At 42.4% G+C, this 13103-nt stretch overlaps 1 protein-coding gene across 3 annotated transcripts in view; it reads left to right on the top strand.

Annotated features, from left to right (window-relative positions):
- hmgxb3 (HMG box domain containing 3) overlaps window positions 1-13103 on the top strand; it is a 105392-nt gene that overhangs the window by 71513 nt on the left and 20776 nt on the right. For all 3 annotated transcript variants that reach the window (XM_072512591.1, XM_072512588.1, XM_072512589.1), the window contains 5 exons: window positions 54-158; window positions 5803-5955; window positions 8098-8396; window positions 10301-10428; window positions 11195-11326. In XM_072512591.1, coding sequence (XP_072368692.1) covers window positions 54-158; window positions 5803-5955; window positions 8098-8396; window positions 10301-10428; window positions 11195-11326 — 817 coding nt within the window. The remainder of the gene's footprint in view (window positions 1-53; window positions 159-5802; window positions 5956-8097; window positions 8397-10300; window positions 10429-11194; window positions 11327-13103) is intronic.

The raw sequence follows: 13103 nt of genomic DNA, 5'->3' as shown, positions 1-13103 counted from the left end.
TGTTTGTAACTTGTCCTTTATAAAGATTAGCTGTATTTTTTTTCTGCTCTTAGACAGGATTTAAAGTTGCTGCGGAGAACGGTTCACCGCAAACCAGTGCAGTTTCGGTCAAATCTGTGTGCTTGACTCTTCCAAAAACTAACAAAGCAAGTGCCTTTGTAAGTATCATATATTAATGAAAAAGGATTAAAATTTTGTTCCAAACATTGTTTTCTTTAAATTACAGTCATTGGTTCCTCAATAAGAGCATCCCTCCATCATCGCCATTGGGGTGGGTTCTCTCATCATCAAAGTTCAAAAACTCTGTGAGGGTGGCACTGCTACCTCACCCATCTTCAATTCAAACCTTGGGTGACTGTCTGTGTGGAGTTTGCAAGTTCTCCTTGTGTCTGCGTGGGTTTCCTCCAGTTTCCTCCCACAGTCCAAAGATGTGCAGGTTAGATGGATTGGCTGTGTTGGCATCCCGTAGCAGCCTCCCCGAACAGGCGCCGGAATGTGGCGACTAGGGGCTTTTCACAGTAACTTCTTATGAAGCCTACTTGTGACAATAAGCAATTTTCATTTCATTTCATGTTGAAATTGCCCCTTAGCACCCCTGGATGTGCAGATTATGTTACAGGGATGGGAGTGGACCTAGGTAGAGTGCTGTTTTGGAGGGTTGGTGCAGACTCAATGGACTGAATGGCCGCCTCCTACATGGCAGGGATTCTATGGATTTGGTATCTTGGCAGTCTTTTTTAAAAATAAGAAATCCTTACCCGGATCACAGATTTGACTTCCAGTTGGACCGGACCACAGCCCCAGATAAAGAGCCTGAAGCTGATGCTCAGACGGGTTAATCAATGAATGGAGGGAATTTGGTCTGATCCCAGCGAAGGACTTCAGTTTAAGGGGATTACGGGATAGCACTCCAGCTCCGAGTTGCCCTCAAGTAAAGACATTTTCCTTCTTCCCAATCTCTCCTAGCCTCCATTAAACTGCAGTGTTTCCTAGAAGAGGGTTGGCTGGCAAGTGTTAAATTTGCAGAGTGAGTTAAATTGGGGTCTACCAGCCTCATTAAAATATTAAAATTGCCAACCAGTCTCCTCGGAGTGGGTTGGCTGCCTTCCCTCTGTCCCGCCTACATTAAACCTGGAAATGGGCAGGTTAGAACATAGAACATTACAGCGCAGTACAGGCCCTTCAGCCCTCGATGTTGCGCCGACCTGTGAAACCACTCTAAAGCCCATTTACACCATTCCCTTATCGTCCACATGTCTATCCAATGACCATTTGAATACCCTTAGTGTTGGCGAGTCCACTACTGTTGCAGGCAGGGCATTCCACACCCTTACTACTCTCTGAGTAACGAACCTACCTCTGACGTCTGTCTTATATCTATCTCCCCTCAATTTAAAGCTATGTCCCCTCGTGTTAGACATCACCATCCGAGGAAAAAGGCTCTCACTGTCCACCCTATCCAATCCTCTGATCATCTTGTATGCCTCAATTAAGTCACCTCTTAACCTTCTTCTCTCTAACGAAAACAGCCTCAAGTCCCTCAGCCTTTCCTCATAAGATCTTCCCTCCATACCAGGCAACATTCTGGTAAATCTCCTCTGCACCCTTTCCAATGCTTCCACATCCTTCCTATAATGCGGTGACCAGAATTGCACACAATACTCTAAATGCGGCCGCGCCTGAGTTCTGTACAGCTGCAACATGACCTCATGGCTCCGAAACTCAATCCCTCGAGCAATAAAAGCTAACACACCGTACGCCTTCTGAACAACCCTCTCAACCTGAGTGGCAACTTTCAGGGATCTATGTACATGGACACCGAGATCTCTCTGCTCATCCACACTGCCAAGAATCTTACCATTAGCCCAGTACTCTGTCTTCCTGTTATTCCTTCCAAAACGAATCACCTCACACTTCTCTGCATTAAACTCCATTTGCCAGCTCTCAGCCCAGCGCTGCAGCTTATCTATGTCCCTCTGTAACTTGTAACATCCTTCCGCACTGTCCACAACTCCACCGACTTTAGTGTCAGCTGCAAATTTACTCACCCATCCTTCTACGCCCTCCTCCAGGTCATTTATAAACATGACAAACAGCAGTGGCACCAAAACAGATCCTTGTGGTACACCACTAGTAACTGGACTCCAGTCTGGACACTTCCCATCAACCACCACCCTTTGTCTTCTTCCAGCTAGCCAATTTCTGATCCAAACTGCTAAATCTCCCTGAATCCCATGCTTCCGTATTTTCTGCAGTGGCCTATCATGGGGAACCTTATCAAACGCTTTACTGAAATCCATATACACCACATCAACTGCTTTACCCTCATCCACCTGTTTGGTCACCTTCTCAAAGAACTCAATAAGTTTTGTGAGGCACGACCTACCCTTCACGAAACCATGTTGACTATGTCTAATCAAATTATTCCTTTCTAGATGATTATACACCCTATCTCTTATAAACCTTTCCAATATTTTGCCCACAACAGAAGTAAGGCTCACTGATCTCTAGTTACCGGGGTTGTCTCTACTCCCCTTCTTGAACAAGGGGACAACATTTGCTATCCTCCAGTCTTCTGGCACTATTCCTGTTGACAAAGATGACTTAAAGATCAAAGCCAAAGGCTCAGCAATCTCCTCCCTAGCTTCCCAAAGAATCCTAGGATAAATCCCATCCGGCCCAGGGGACTTATCTATTTTCACTCTTTCCAGAATTGTTAACACCTCCTCCTTATGAACCTCAAGCCCTTCTAGTCCAGTAGCCTGAATCTCAGTATTCTCCTCGACAACATTGTCTTTTTCCTGTGTGAATACTGACGAAAAATATTCATTTAGCACCTCTCCTATCTCCTCGGACTCCAAGCACAACTTCCCACTACTGTCCTTGACTGGCCCTACTCTTACCCTAGTCATTCTTTTATTCCTGACATATCTATAGAAAGCTTTAGGGTTATCCTTGATCCTACCTGCCAAAGACTTCTCATGTCCCCTCCTGGCTCTTCTTAGCTCTCTCTTTAGATCCTTCCTAGCTAACTTGTAACTCTCAAGCGCCCTTACTGAACCTTCATGTCTCATCTTTACATAAGCCTCCTTCTTCCTCTTGACAAGTGTTTTGACTGCCTTAGTAAACCACGGTTCCCTTGCTCGACCACTTCCTCCCTGCCTGACAGGCACATACTTATCAAGGACACGCAGTAGCTGTTCCTTGAACAAGCTCCACATTTCCATTGTGCCCATCCCCTGCAGTTTTCCTCTCCATCCGATGCATCCTAAGTCTTGCCTTATCGCATCGTAATTGCCTTTCCCCCAGATATAACTCTTGCCCTGCGGTATATACCTATCCCTTTCCATCACTAAAGTAAACGTAATCGAATTGTGGTCACGATCACCAAAGTGCTCACCTACCTCCAAATCTAACACCTGTCCTGGTTCATTACCCAGTACCAAATCCAATACGGCCTCGCCTCTCGTTTGCCTATCTACATACTGTGTCAGGAAACCCTCCGGCACACATTGGACAAAAACGGACATATCTAAAGTACTCGAACTATAGCGTTCCCAGTCAATATTTGGAAAGTTAAAGTCCCCCATAACAACTACCCTGTTGCTTTCGCTCCTATCCAGAATCATCTTTGCAATCCTTTCCTCTAAATCTCTGGAACTTTTCAGAGGCCTATAGAAAACCCCTAACAGGGTGACCTCTCCTTTCCTGTTTCTAACCTCAGCCCATACTACCTCAATTGACAAGTCCTCATCAAACGTCCTTTCTGCCACCGTAATACTGTCCTTGACTAACAATGCCACCCCTCCCCCTCTTTTACCACCTTCCCTGAGCTTACTGAAATATCTAAACCCCGGCACCTGCAACAACCATTCCTGTCCCTGCTCTATCCATGTCTCCGAAATGGCCACAACATCGAAGTCCCAGGTACCAACCCATGCAGCAAGTTCACCCACCTTATTCCGGATGCTCCTGGCATTGAAGAAGACACACTTTAAACCACCTTCCTGCCTGCCGGTACACTCCTGCAACTTTAAAACCTTACTCATGACCTCACTACTCTCAACCTCCTGTATACTGGAGCGACAATTCAGGTTCCCAAGCCCCTGCTGAACTAGTTTAAACCCTCCCAAGAGCATTAGCAAATTTCCCCCCCAGGATATTGGTACCCCTCTGGTCCAGGTGTAGACCACCCCGTTTGTAGAGGTCCCACCGACCCCAGAATGAGCCCCAGTTATCCAGAAATTTGAAACCCTCCTGCACCATCCCTGTAGCCACGCGTTCAACTCCTCTCTTTCCCTATTCCTCATCTCGCTATCACGTGGCACGGGTAACAACCCAGAGAAAATAACTCTGTTTGTCCTAGATCTAAGTTTTCCACCCTAGCTCCCTGAATTCCTGCCTTACATTCCTATCCCTTTTCCGACCTATGTCGTTGGTACCTATGTGGAGCACGACTTGGGGCTGCTCCCCCTCCCCCTTAAGGATCCCAAAAACACGATCCGAGACATCACGCACCCTGGCACCTGGGAGGCAACACACCAACCGCGAGTCTCTCTCGTTCCCACAGAATCTCCTATTTATCCCCCTAACTATGGAGTCTCCAATGACTAATGCTCTACTCCTCTCCCCCCTTCCCTTCTGAGCAACAGGGACAGACTCTGTGCCAGAGACCTGCACCCCATGGCTTACCCTTGGTAAGTCGTCCCCCCCAACAGTATCCAAAGCGGTATACTTGTTACTAAGGGGAACGACCACAGGGAATCCCTGTACTGACTGCTTTCTCCCAGCCCCTCTCACCGTCGCCCATCTATCTTTATTCTTCGGAGTAACTACATCCCTGAAGCTTCTATCTATGACCACCTCTGCCTCCCGAATGATCCGAAGTTCATCCAGCTCCAGCTCCAGTTCCCTAACGGGGTTTCTGAGGGGCTGGAGATGGGTGCACTTCCCACAGATGAAATCAGCAGGGACACTGTCGGCATCCCTCACCTCAAACATTCTGCAGGAGGAACATTGCACTACCTTCCCTGCCATCCCCCTAGATAAAAAAAGAAAGAAAGAGCTTACCTGTTATTCACTCCCCTTCTCAGCAAGCACTCACTCAGCAACCTCTGCGCCCTGCACGATAACACCTGAGGGAATATAAAAGAAAAACTACTTACCAGTCACCAGCCAATCCCTTACCTGCAGGCTGTGGCGTCACGGTTCAACTTCTTCCTGACCTCGAGTCTTCCTCTTGATCTTTACAGCGGTTGTTTTTTTTTGGTTAGAGGAGGGGGTAGGGAGGGAAACACTGAAGAAGTGTTTGAGATTTAAAAATTTTAGCATCTGGCATGCTCCAAGCCCACCATTGTTGCGGGTAAAAATTCATCTCATGTCTCTGTTAAGTAGAATAATAATACAAACCTTTTTTAGTATGATAGGACTAGAGGAAAACCAGAGATGAGGTAAGTAATCAAAAGGTGATTTTTATTTCACTCTGGGGGAAAATACCTATTCGATAACTCCATTTGAAGACATAGCTGGCAGCAGTAGCACAGTATGTGGAAGAAACTAGGTATGGGCCTGTATCCTACTGTACAGGGCAGAGTACCTCGGGTCCCAGTGGTGCTGTGCTTCTTTACACCTTGTAACATGCTTATCATTTTATGACTCATGAGCTTTTGTTCTTTTCCCTCAAGATAACTCTTGAGTGTATTAAATTACTCCCAATGAAGCCTTCTGTGTTTACATTTATTATTCTGGTATGTTGTGTCAAAAGTCTGCTTAATATAAGGGTATTTCTGATGTCTTCTAAAGGACCTAGGTTTGGCAACTTGCCGAGGTAAAGGACGATGTAAAAATCCCAAATGTTCTTATGTCTACATGAACCGGTACAAGCCAGGAATCTGTCCAAAGTGTGGCTATGACTTCACACGAGACAAACAGGATATGAAGCCATCAAAACTAGTTGTGAGTACTATTCCTAAGAATATAGTGTACAGTGACAAGGTTCACAAAGGAACAGGCATAGGCTATTGAGCTCCATGAGCCTGTTTGATCATTCAATGCGATTGTGTATGAGTCAGAAGATCGTGCGAGATAGCAGCTGGATCTTAAAGTAAGTAATTACAAGCAAAGTGGCAATCCAAATCAATTGCCACTCCATCGGAAGTTATGGCCCATTATGATTGCTGCATTACAAATGTCCATGCACAATTAGGCTGTTAACTGCATTTGGCTTATTACTACATCTAATAAAGCATTCCCCCTCGTTGGTTCTAAAACCTAATGCTGCAGTGAACTATATCAGACACAATTTGTTACCGTTCTGACAGTCTGAATGGCCCAATCTATATTAAAGTTAAAATCCCCCATTTAAATCAATCTGCTGTTGCTACATGTTTATCTAATCTCCGCATTCATGCAGTACATCACTTCACATCTTCTGACCAGGGGGCCTACACCATAACTCCCAACACAGTCCTAAATCCTTTCTATTTCTTAATTTGTAGAGAATGTAGTTTGTACTCACCTAGCTATTTCTGGTTTCTTAATACGATCCAACATGTTCCAGTTGTTGGAATAGGTTGGCAATTCAAGCCCAAGTCTGTCTTAACCATTAAGAATACACTGGGTGACTGATTTCTTGATGCAGTTGTGTGCTTCTGTGCCAAAATACTTGTGCATCTTTTTTCCCCATTCAGTCATGGGATGTAGGTGTTGCTGGCCAGGCCAATGTTTAATTTCAATCCCTAATTGCCATTGTGATGTGCCTCCTTAAACTACTGCAGTCCATGCAAATCACAGTAACAGTTTTATTACAGCTGGATTGGTGGGCTGTCTCAGGAAGGCAATTAAAAAGTCACCACATTACTGTGACAAATAGACCAGACTGGGTAAGGATGGCAGGTTTTGTTCTGCAAAGGTCATTCATGAACCTGGATGGGTTTCCACAACAATCTGTAGTTTCATGTTCATCATTGTTGATATTAGCTCTTGAATTCCAGGTTTATTTAATTAACTAAATTTAGATTCCCCAGCTGCCATAATGGGATTTGAACTCTTGCCTTCAGATTATTTGTCCAAGCCTCTGGATTACGAGTCCGTGTACCTTAAATCTGCCCTCACTATGTGGTTAAGATCAATGACTGCCAGGTACACAATTGCAACTGCCTTTAAAACGTTAATTGAGCTATTTTTTAAATTGATGATCTATTGTGACTTATGAGCACACAACTGTTCTATATTATGTCCCCATTTACACTGTCACAGGCACAGAATCGTCAGTAGACACATTTTCACTTTTTTCCCCAATAAATCAATGCATCCCTGGTTTGTAGGTCAATGATGTGTGCCTCATGTGACTTATTTTATAGCATACAGAACCTTTCCATGATATTGTTCTGAACCAAAGTGGCGTGTTACTTGGAGGGAACTTGATGCAGTTTCCATGTACCTGCTGCCTTTGGTCTTTGAACTCATAAGTTTGGAAGGTGCTGTTGAAGAAACCATGGCAATCTGCTGCAGTGCAATATGTCGATCCTACATACTATAGTTGTGGTACGTCAGTGGTGGAGGGTGTGAATATTTTAGGTGGTAGGTGGGGTCTCAACCAATTGGGTTATTTTGTTCTGGACTATTATGATAGCGTGCCTGTTTCTGACATCACTCGTGCTATTTAACCCTACCCATTTGGCAAAACCCAAACCATGTAGAAAATTGCCTCCCTTACTTACCCACTTAAAAGTCATGAGGATCCTAGCCATCCACAAAGTTAACCTGGTCTAAGCAGGTGGCAGGTTCTTTACATGTCTGGTCCCATTGATTTATTTGAGACCTGAATGCATTTTGTTCCTTGCTTGAAGCAGAAAGCCCCTGCTGCTTTCCTGCCAAACCCAGCCTGGGACTGGAAAGGTCGCCGCGCCCAACCCGCGCCCCCCTTCCCGCAGTTTAAAATGACAATGATTTGCAGGATGATGTCTCCATTAGAAATGAAGGCAGAGATAGAAAATAAAATTGAAAGATGTTCAAAGTATTACACACAGCTTCGGGTTGCTCTTTGTTTGGTTTATATAGTTTTTACATCTATTTAGTTCCTAATTTTAATTTCAGATAAGTAATATACTTTCGTTGGGTCTGCTAAATCCAGAGGACGGGCTAACTCAGGCTTCAAAAGATTTACAACGCCAGACTACATTACTGCTGCTCAGGAGGACAGTTCAGATCCCTGAGAATGAGGCTGAACTTCATGAAATATTTAGTCTAATTCAGGAAATGAACAGCTCACGGTTGATCTTGTCGACAGGAAAAGAGACCATAACACTTGAACATAATTCATGGCCAAATTACTTTGAATCTTCAGCCACCATCTGTGGCCTGTGTGACAGCCGGTTGTTCAAGGGTGGACGCAAGTAAGGATCCTTTTACTACTTCACTGTTATTATTTATTAGTTTTAAGTGCTGTTGTTAAAAAAAATCTTTTTATTGGCATTTCTCATATTTATAAACAGTTGTGTGTACACATCACATTTTTCTTGCCCGTGTTTTAAGTGTTGTTAACAGAGCATACAGCTGCCATGCCTGGAATTGTGAAACAAATATTTGTATCTGCTATTGCTCAAAACGTCTAAAAAGCTGGAAAAAAGTAAAACCAGCTTGTGAATAGCTTATGCTCTTGATTGTTGAGGACAATGGAAATCAAAATATAGCGCACGTTGCTGTTCGAACAGCATGTACTTGCAGCACTCGTGAGCCTTTAAAGTTTTGGCTGGTGAACATATACTGTGCATGTATGCACAAATGTACTGCAATTAAATATTAACCAATTACTGAACTGTGCAGGACCACCATGGCAACTCTTTCTGTGGTTTCAGGAAAACGGGGCAGCGGGGTAATCATAAATAATGAGCATTGAAAATGAACTGTTTGTACACAAATAACCAAGGTAACATTTTTCTGACATTTTAAACATGTGCCAATAGATGGCAGTATGTTTTCTATTCAATGCGTAGGACAATGTTGAGGCTATTAAGGTTCATTTCTCCAGTTCACTTGCAGCTGTGATGTGTCTGGATGTCTATCATATTGTATAACTATATGCACTTTTGTTGAACCCTGCCCAGTGGGAGCATTTTACTTTTGCTGAGTATTTTTGGATGAAGTCCTTGCTGCTCATTCGCTGCAAATGTATTTTTCGTTTAACTGTATTCAGACTCTATAATATGATTCAAAAATAATAATTTGGGGCTCATCAAGAACATAGTCTTGTGTGACATGTACCAAACACTTGCGGTAATGCTCCCCTGCAGTAATGCTCCCCTGTCACTTCCAATGAAATGTACATCAATTTCTCTCCATCCTCGCTTTTTATTTAAAAATATTGTCTTCAGGTTTCCTTGGTTTCCAATCTCTGAATTAGCAAGTAACTGGAGTAGATGAGGATGTTCCAGAGACCTCTTTCAAAATTTTTCCCTTGAAGGTGATGGTAACGGGGAACAGAGAGGCTCTGTCCTCTTTACATTACTCAGTGCTTCAGTTGTATGCATTTGAGATGGGGATAAAGGCTTTTGATCTGGAGTCCATGCAAAATTATTGAGCAGCTTAGATCTGAGCTGGAGAAGCCAGGTTTACAAGCTGCAGTATAATTTTCTGTATAAAATGGCACAAGTTTTTAAGTTGGCAAATTGTCAAACTTAATATTTAAGCTATATGTGTGGTACCCGAGTTCAAATCACCTTACATTTTGTCAGTGTAGTGCGGTGGAATGTTGGTCCTGCTTTGTTAGGGTGCTACGGGAGCTTTATATCTGTGATTCTTCACGACAACTTCAGCCATGTTGTTGGGAATGCAGCAAAGGAACAGAGAGAGGAAAAGACAATGGGACAGTTGCTTGGATTTAACAACCAGTTAAGAGATATGCAGACATAATGGACTTACAATAAGTTAACAACTCCTAATCAAACTGAAGAGTAAGTATAAAGTAATAAATCTCCCTTATGCTTCAAAAACAAACTGAGAACATTTTAATTAATGACCATCAAATTCTACGCTACAGAAGTAAATTAATTTATTTAGTTTATGCAGAGTTACTATAGGGACCTATTGTATCGAAACAGTAGGAAGTGGTTTGTGATGAAGGGACTACTGGGAAGAGAAACAGAGCACCCAACATTCCACATCCAAAAGATATCTTCAATCCTGATGACTCATTAATAATTCCTGTGCTGTAAATCTGAAATTTATTGATTAACCATACAAATGTAATTAGATTAGAGCATTACATTGCTGATGATGCATTTTTCTTTTTTTGCTCTAGTTCATTAGCTGGCCCTGAAAAATGCTGGCTGTTAACAGAGAGCCAGTTCCATGTGGTTATAGTTCAGGCAAAAATCTGCGTGAATCCCCACTGTCTCGCTCTTCATAACTTCACAGACATCAGCTCAGGTAAGAAACGTAATACTTTTCCTCAGCAATTTTCCTGATCCCAGGGCTCCAAACAATCCTCCATAAACCACCAGTCTGTGGAGTTTCTCCAGTCTAGTATATTGTATTTACTGCTTTGCATCGGAGAGCCAAACACATGGGTGAGTAATTGCTGAATACTATCCATATGCAAGTTTGACCCTTGATTTCTCTTATTTTGGGGTTTGAACTCTTGGATCTGGATTTTCATCCTCAATGTGGGAATCCCGAGTCAGCTATATCCTGATGTCCTATATCCTGCCTCCTGTCCAGCAGTGCCTTCCTGTTCAGTTTTTATCATGAGATGACAAGGGTGGGCTGGAGTCGGTGAAGATCAACATAGTATTATTACCATTCAACCCATATTTCATTACTTTTGGGGTGTTGGTTAGCTCAGTTGGCTGGATGGTTGATTTGTGAATGCGGAGTGATGCCAACAGTGAGGGTTCAATTCTTGTATCAGTTGAGATTATTCATATACATTCTCAACCTTGCCCCTTGCCTGAGATGTGGTGACCCTCAGGTTACATCACTACCAGTCAGCTCTCAATGGGAAGAACAGCCTATGGTCTTCCGGGACTGCATCAACATTCATATTACTTTTGATGCACTCTGGTTTGTACTTCTAAACTAATCAAGCACAACTTCTTATTGCTATAATTCTTAAAATGTAGCAATTTTCAGAGAAATAGCTGCTGTTTTTCCATAAATTTTAGAGAATTTTAGTAATTAATACTTGCTTTTCTAGGGTTATTTAATATCGGAAACAAGCTTTTAGTCAGTTTGGATTTGCTGTTCAAAATAAGGAACCATATCAAGCTTGGGGAAGATCCAAGAGATGTGACCACTCCCATATTGAGCTCCGTTCAAAAATTCACAGGTAGGTTCGATAGTTTTTATGTGCATGTTGGCTTTGGGTGGCTTCGATTCTATTGTTCAAAGGTAGCCAGGAGACCCTGCGTTACCTAATTCAACTTAACTATTAAGTTGTTGCATTGCAAGCCCATGATACCATTTTTCTGCTATGCAATGTCTTGTGAGGTATAGAAGTAGCAGCACTCCTTTATTTTATGTGGTTACTTCTGCGGAATTTTACTTTCATTTTTAAAACACTTGTGCCTAGTACTGATTTTCGTTCGCAGTTCCTGGATAAGATTTGTTGTAAAATCCTTTTTGAACAATTAAATTGAAAGCAGTAGTAGTTCTAATGTTTGTGTGTTCTGTGTAAACAAATGGGAATGTGGAGATAATTTGAGAACTGAAAGGTCAATAATGTTGATGAGCAATAAAAATAAATTTGTCTCTGCATGTAAAATGACAGATTTACTCTCAACTACAATATTGTGAGACTATGTAAATCTAAAGGCTAATGCGCTGGTTCTCAAACCTTTTTGGTTGAAGGATCCCTTTTCAAATGGACAAGTAATGATGGAACCCTCATCTAAATCATCGTACTAGATGTCAATCATATGAATGTTTTTTAAGGAAACAAGTATTTCCTTAAGGGTATCAGGTGGTATGGGTGGTGCCTGCTTCATACTTCCGTTTCTGTCTATTGGCAGGAGAAAGGAGAGAAGGAGCATAGTGGAGCACAGGGAAAGCACTAGGGGTGTAAGGGGGAGCAGAGAAAGGATAGAGGAATAGAACGAGAGCAGGAGCATGGAGTGGGGGAGCAGAGCATGCTTTTTGTCATCGCTCACTTACATTAAACCACCTACCCGGAAGACCATCCCAGCATCGTGGAAGCCCTGGAACTGCAGAGTTTGAGAACCACTGGGCTAATGGACGCAGGTTGAAAGAAGACAGCTACAACCGCCACAAGTATGGTTACACTTTTCATCTGACCAAAATGAACGTTTCTGATGTGTGACACGGAAACAAGGGAAATCTGTCGTAGCAGTCCAACAAGCTGAGCTGTTTTCTTCCCAGCCTTATTGCTGATCAAATCTTTGGTGTTCAATGCTTCAATTTTTACAAATTGTGTAAATTATTGCATTCAATTTGTGATTTTTCTTCTCATCCCCTTCCCCACCTCTTTATTGAAATCAATCCATTTCATAATTGGTGAAGGGATATAGTGATATACTATCCTGAAATTAACAGCAAATTGGAAATCTCTTAACAGGTGAATTACAAGGATAACTGATTTAGAAATGGAAAAGATCTAGCTGCATTTAAGTAGTGTTAGCTGAGTTTGGGGCAAATTGTTAGAACTGAGGGAGTTTTGTTCTGATCTGGCCCTTGTGAATTAGGCGTATCGAAATTGAAGCAAAGTGTATAGAGAAGTATTGTATTCTTTGGCATTGATGCCCCTCATAAGCAAAACACCGATATAGTAGTTTAAAAATAACATGGAAGTATTTGTTTGAGCATGCAACCTTTATGGGTTATGTAAGATAAATTTTCATGTTCAGTGCCACTTTATTATAGAAATTTTCACGGTACATTTGATATCCTTAGTTATGTTTTGATTTAATCCCCCAGTTATATTTGCCAATAACTGTACGGAGGTTCTGCAACTTCCATAAATTCTGTGGAGGTTGCAGAATAGAAATTCAGCGTGGTTAAGTGCTATCTGCATGATCTAACAAGGAAGACGATCTAATAGCAACAATACATGAACTTGCATGCTTAGTGTTAAGACTTTCCCCAACCTC

Source organism: Scyliorhinus torazame, chromosome 7, assembly GCF_047496885.1.
Source record: "Scyliorhinus torazame isolate Kashiwa2021f chromosome 7, sScyTor2.1, whole genome shotgun sequence".
Classification (NCBI taxonomy): Eukaryota; Metazoa; Chordata; class Chondrichthyes; order Carcharhiniformes; family Scyliorhinidae; genus Scyliorhinus; species Scyliorhinus torazame.
Note: the sequence above shows the minus strand (reverse complement) of the source record. Positions and strands in the feature narration are given on the sequence as shown.